The sequence below is a fragment of the Vicia villosa genome, linkage group LG1 (assembly GCF_029867415.1).
Source record: "Vicia villosa cultivar HV-30 ecotype Madison, WI linkage group LG1, Vvil1.0, whole genome shotgun sequence".
NCBI classification, from domain to species: domain Eukaryota; kingdom Viridiplantae; phylum Streptophyta; class Magnoliopsida; order Fabales; family Fabaceae; genus Vicia; species Vicia villosa.
The window spans coordinates 23,634,065-23,640,921 of NC_081180.1; the positions used below are offsets into that span (position 1 = coordinate 23,634,065).

Below are 6,857 nucleotides of genomic sequence, written 5' to 3' on the forward strand. Positions count from 1 at the left end.
GAACAAGTCAGAAGCTGGATATAAAAAACTCTAAATAAGTCAGACGCTAGAACAAAGCAGACTCTAAAAGGCCATGATCTGAAGATTGTCAAATCTGAAAAAACTAAACTTTGAACTGTAAATATATATATATATATATATATATATATATATATATATATATATATATATATATATATATATATATATATATATATATATATATATATATATATATGTGTGTGTGTGTGTGTGTGTGTGTGTGTGTGTGTGTGTGTGTGTGGAGCTCTAAATACCAATTGTGGAATGAATGATGAATCTCTTTGATTAAGATTATAGATAGATGTAGTACATAATTAAGTTGTCATGACAAGACACTTAACTTGATAACTTATAGAATTACCTTACAAACAAATAACTAACTAACCAACCACTTTAATCCTAGTCAAATCCAACATCTATTCAACTCAACCAATCATAATATTTGCGATGATTGATCAAATATCACATATGTAAGTAATATGGATGCATATCATTACTCGATTTTTAATCCACTAGATTTAGCGTTAAATATAGATAGTTACATTATATCATTTTTAATTTTTCAATGATAAAGTATGTTTAGGAGTGTATGTCTTTTTTGGGGAAATTGTGTAAGAATTTTTTGTGTTTTTAGGACTAACTCTGTGCGAAATTGTGTGAAAATGACACTCTATTTATAATAGAAAATTAGGTCAAGATAAAAGAAAATTAACAATTGTGACAAAATATGACCAATCAAAAGCACATATGACAAAAATGTGACTATTTAGAAAACAAGGATGAGAAATCGAGAGAGATTCTGACTTTTTAAAATGCTCTAAAAACATAATAAGATAATGTACCATACATTGCACCAAGATTGTCTATAGGAAAAATTGATCAATGAATTGATCAATGAGTTAAATATAGATACTTACATAAGATCATTTTCAATTATCTCGTCCTAACGGCTCATTATTAAGCTTGGTTTATAAAATGATAAGAGTATTCGGTAAGTTTAATAAATGGTATTTCCTACACCATGCTGGCGCGAAAAAAAATTTTGTTCAAAAATGGATCATAGACAAATAATTTTATTAATATTTACCAAAATCACAACCTCCCATTTTTCCATTTTGATATCAACCCTTCACTTACATCTCCATGATTCAAGGATCTCTTCTAAAATTGTAAACGATTAGACCATAGTTTTCTCAAACTTAAATGGATCAAACTTAGTCAACAACTCTATTATGGTGAACATTGCATATGCCAAGTTTAGTAATTGTGTTACCACCTTTCGTTTTAACAACACTGACCATTTTTAGAGAACCCATGTCAATATAAATAGCCTCACACACCTCAACACAAATCAAATCAAAATCATAGTTCGCCCAGGGCATTGAATAAACATTGCCCTAGGGCTCTAACATTTTGATTATCATATCCTCACAAAAATTCAAAAAAAATAAATAAATTAATAAGTCACAGGGATGGCAGCAGGAGCAATTGAAAACAAAAACCATGACCAAAAGAAGAAGTTCGCCGTTCTCGGCGTGTCTTCGATCTTGCTTATCGCAATGGTAGCCGCGGTGGCCGTAGGTGTTTCCAACGGCGGAGACGCGGCTGAGTTACTAGGAGGTGGTGACAACCAAATAGCAAAATCACAAAAGAATGTCAAAGTACTTTGTGATGCAGCTGAGTACAAGAAAACCTGCGAGAGCAGTATGTCAAAAGCTTCATCAGAAAACGCAGACATGAAGGAGTTGATCAAAGCAGCATTGAATGCAACAGCTGAGGAGTTTCTCAAGCTAATCAATAACTCGAAGCTTTACGACGAGTTAGCTACCAATGACATGACAAAACAAGCCACAGAGATTTGCAAGGAAGTCCTTGGTTATGCAGTTGATGATGTTCATCAATCCATCCACACATTGGACAAATTTGATTTAAGCAAGATGGATGAGTATGCTTATGATCTCAAGGTTTGGCTCGCAGGTACACTTTCTCATCAACAAACATGTTTAGATGGCTTCGAAAACACAACAACAGAAGCTGGACAAACCATGGCTAAGGTTCTTAACGCCTCGTTGGAGCTAAGTCACAATGCTTTGGATATCATCAACGGAGTTTCGAGTTTCATGAAAAGTGTTAACATGAGCTCTTTGTCAAATGCTCTCAATAGGAAGCTTTTGTCTGAAGATGAAGATGGTTTCCCAACATGGGTTAGTCAGAATCAGAGGAAACTTCTTACAGCTCCTGAGAGTATTAAGCCTAATGTTATTGTTGCTCAAGATGGTACTGGACAGTTCAAGACTTTGACTGAGGCTCTTCTACTTGTTCCTAACAAGAACAAAACTCCTTTTGTTATTCGTGTTAAAGCTGGTGTCTATAAGGAGTATGTTGGTTTGGAAAAACATAAGACTCATGTTATTATCATTGGTGATGGTCCCACAAAGACTAAATTCACTGGCAGCAAAAACTATGTTGATGGTGTTCAGACCTATTTCACTGCAACATTCAGTAAGCGCGAAATATCCTAAACCCTGTATCCTAAACCCTAAATTTGTATCGTATTGGATGTTTTTATTTAATTTATTGTACTTGTTTATTGATTGATAGGTGTGAATGCTGCTCATTTCATGGCTATCAACGTCGGTTTCGAGAACACAGCAGGACCAGATAAGCATCAAGCCGTTGCCCTCCGTGTCACCGCGGATCAAGCAGTGTTCTACAACTGTCAAATGGACGGATTCCAAGACACTCTCTACCCACAATCCAAAAGACAATTCTACCGCGACTGCACGATCTCCGGAACAATCGACTTCGTCTTCGGTGACGCTGTCGCAGTTTTCCAAAACTGCAAGCTCATTGCCAGGATGCCTTCGGAAGATCAACAATGCATGGTAACAGCAGGAGGAAGAACCAAAATCGACAGTCCATCAGGCCTTGTTTTCCAAAGCTGCCACTTCACCGGCGAACCCGAACTTCTTACCTTGGACCCCAAGATAGCATTTTTGGGAAGACCATGGAGAAACTTCTCAAAGGTTGTCATCATGGATTCCGTTATTGATGGTCACTATAACCCAGAGGGTTTTATGCCATGGATGGGAAGTCTTTACAAGGATACTTGCACTTATTATGAATACAACAACAAGGGTCTTGGTGCTAACACTGAGCAAAGAGTGACATGGCCAGGAATTAAAGTCCTAACTGCACCTGAAGCTGCTGTTTTTTACCCCGGAAAGTTTTTTGAACTTGCAAACTCAACTCTGCGTGATGCTTGGATTGTTCACTCTGGAATTCCTTACTCAGTTGGACCACTTTCTATTCCCACTGCATAAGCCATGTGTTACAAGTCAAAGCAACTTCTACTATATATATAACTACAACTATATGTATAGTTTATGTATAGCCATCCCTGCATGCATGCATGCATGCTCAAGTCTAAACATATTTTGACATTTTATAATATTATGTCTCTTATTGAGTTTCTTCTTTAATTTTATGCTTCAAATTATTTTGAGGATTCTAAATGAACAATTGTGGTTTTGGATTCTCCTTTTAATTTGAGTCTTATTGTTGCTATCCTTATGAATATTGCTTATTTTTTTATACAAGCTTATATTTTATTATTGGGAGGCATCAATTTACAGTGAAACCCAAAAGTATATAAATTGAACCAAACAACATAAAACAATTTATGCATAAATTTCAAGAAAAATTGAAAAACAGCTTGTGCACTGTCTTGTTTCTTAAAACAATAAAACAAACTACTTATACAACAACAAAACAAACTCAACTGACTTGTTGCTTATAAAGCAAGTAACACACTGAAATCAGTTATTTGAATTACATTTCAACATTCTCTTTTAATTCAATTCAAAGTATTTAAGCTAAATATATACATAAAACATCTTTCTCACTTCTAAATATATGTCTTACAGTATGTCAGAATGATCGTGCATTTGCTTATTATATCTCTACATAAATTGAATTTGATTTATGTGTATTTTCTCCTTCCATAAGCTACAGTGTTTCCGGAAAAGTTGATTGCTGATTTTTATATCTACCATGTGTTCCACTTCTTCCTTGCGAACCTTCATTTCTCCTAATTAATAAGAATGGCAACAAGACACCTTGACATATTGCATTGCAAGCTGAGACATATTCTAGATCACATGGTAACAAAGCCACCACGATTTTCTTTGGGGAACAACATGAGATTAGAAAATTGAAGATTTTGAACACATTGCACTTCTCTTTTCATTTTGTTTCCACACCAATTTGAATGACAAAAATTAATTAACCTGCCTCTTTGACTTTCATTCTTTGGACACAAACATTATAGTCAAATGTGCCTTAAAGGTATCTCATGATCCTTTTAGTTTCTTGCATGTGTGATGATTTATGCACAAATCTTTTTACCATGCCTATAATGTGACATATATTTGGTCTAGAATTGTCAGCATACCTCAAGCATCCCACCATTTTACCATTTTCTTATACAAAGTAGTGTCAACTGCCTATTCATTTTCATCTTGATCTCAGCATAATTTGGAGTTTGCTTACATAGGAGTGAGTACATGCTAAGTTGCAATTCAACATGTCGAATCGCTTCATGATATAATGATTTACTTCCTTTGATGGATCATCACTCCTTTCTTAGTTTTAGCAAATTCAAGACAAAAAAATACATTGATTTTCTTAAATCCATAATCTCAAAATTAATAATGATCTGAAGCTAGAGATTCTCGATATCACTATGATTTCTCCTAGTAACAGTCGATCATCCACAGTCAAGTACATTATGTTAAGATTGGCTTTATTAAAGTCTTTGACATAGGTTCGATGTTCAAGTACACAGTTGCGATAACTAATGTGTTTGAGGAACTTATCAATTATCTTATTCTAAACTATTAGAGCTTGTTTCAAGTTAAAGAAAGTCTTATTGTGCCTTAAGACCTTGTTTTCCATACCCTTTATGATAAATCCCTGATCTTGTTCAACACAAACTTCATCCTCAAATATTCAATGAGAAATTCAAAATTTACATCAAATTGAACATTCTTCCATTGCATGAAATAATTCAGAAAAACTATTAGCCTTACAATTTTAATCCTTGTAATTGTTGATAAAATTGATGTGAAATCAAGCTCAGGTTTTTGCAAGAATCCATTTGTAATAAATTTCTCTTTGTGATTTGCAATGGAACCATCTAGTAGGTACTTAACCTCTTTTTTTTAAAAGAACAAGCTATTAATTAAAGCCAACAACATGGAACAAACTAGGGATAGTTTCAATATTGGGTATGATCCCCAACCAAGTTCTAGAGCCTACAAACATACCAATTCCACCAAGTGACGGGCATCAACATTAAACTCCCTCCTAACAAACATAACATAAGCTTCCATAATTCCCTTCAAAAACATAGAACAATCAAGAATGATAGGTTCTAAGAATGCGGCAACAGTAACCAGATTAATACAGTCCATAATGCTAAGGGCGTTTGATTGCATAATGATCCTCTGATGCTATAAGTCATGCACTAGCTGCAAATCCCGCCACATCGCCATTGCTTCAGCCACACTAGGGTCAGCAGAGGTTTGCAGTTTCTTGCAGGCAGACAAGATAGTCTTCTGCTCACTATCTTTAATCACACATCACAGCGCCAAGATAAGCCATTAGGGTAGCATCCTGCATCCACATGAGTTATATGGAAATATTGAGGGCATTGAACGGGACCACTTAACTCGATTAGGTTTTTCTTCACTCTCAAGAGAGGGTTTGCTCTATTAAACTCCAGCACATTGTCCACTGCACTTCTTGCCTGAGGAACTGAGGAACAATATTTTCAATCTTGAACATGCAGCTATTCCTCACTGTCTAATTAACCTTGTATATACAATTGACCTCCTCGTTGTTAGTAATGAAATAAGATTCCAAGCTTGACTCCTCTTTGTTGCTTGAATATCTTTATCCATAGCTTTTATCCTCACCCATGCCCTTTCCTTATTCACTTCTTTATAAATGAATATATTAACAAAAAAATATTTGAAGTGTATTAGGTCTCTATTTGGTGTGACCATGTTGTCGAGAATGTCATCATAGTCTTGAAGGCTCAAAATTAAAAATCTGGGTCTTTATAATCTTCTTGCCTACTCTTTCTTAATGATTTCTTCATGTTCAGTATACTTTTAGGTAAGATAATGAGAAATATTGAGATCGTTTGATAATAGTACTACAGAGACTATTTTAAATAGAGAGAGATTTACCGTTCATTAAATGTTATAGTCGTTCATTATATGTTATAGTCGATGTTGGACTTATATACAAATATAAATACATATTCTATTAACAAATAAATACATATTCTATCACACCCCTGCAGTCGAAGCAAAAGGTTGACGAACGCTTAGGCTGGTCCAAAAATCATCAAAGAGAATTTTAGGGAGTCCTTTGGTGAAGATATCGACAATTTGGTGTCGGAAAGGAACTTGAAGAACGCGGCCTTGACCAGGAGCGGTCTTCTCCCTAACAAAGTGAATCTCCATCTCAATGTGTTTTATACGCTAATGCTGTATAGGATTGTCAGATAGGTAAATAGAACTAACATGGTCACAATACACAATAGTAGCAGGGGAAATAGGAAAATGAAGCTCTGAGAGAAGTTTGCGGAGTCAACATGATTCTGAAACCACAGTAGCAACGCCCTGATACTTGGCCTCTGCACTGGAACGGGAAAGTGTGGGTTGTTGCTTGGAAGACCATGAAATTAGGTTGTCACCAAGATAGATCGACGAGTGCCTCTAGTTTTTTATCCAGTCGGTGGAAACCCAGTTGCATCTAGAGAAAAT

At 35.2% G+C, this 6,857-nt stretch overlaps 1 protein-coding gene across 1 annotated transcript; it reads left to right on the forward strand.

Moving 5' to 3' along the window:
* Nucleotides 1–1,373: 1,373 nt before the first annotated feature.
* On the forward strand, nucleotides 1,374–3,503 carry LOC131602845 (pectinesterase/pectinesterase inhibitor). Its single transcript, XM_058875062.1, has 2 exons — nucleotides 1,374–2,523; nucleotides 2,623–3,503. Exons 1-2 carry the CDS (start codon nucleotides 1,494–1,496, stop codon nucleotides 3,342–3,344), a joined length of 1,752 nt encoding a protein of 583 aa, XP_058731045.1. The 5' UTR covers nucleotides 1,374–1,493; the 3' UTR covers nucleotides 3,345–3,503.
* Nucleotides 3,504–6,857: the final 3,354 nt, after the last annotated feature.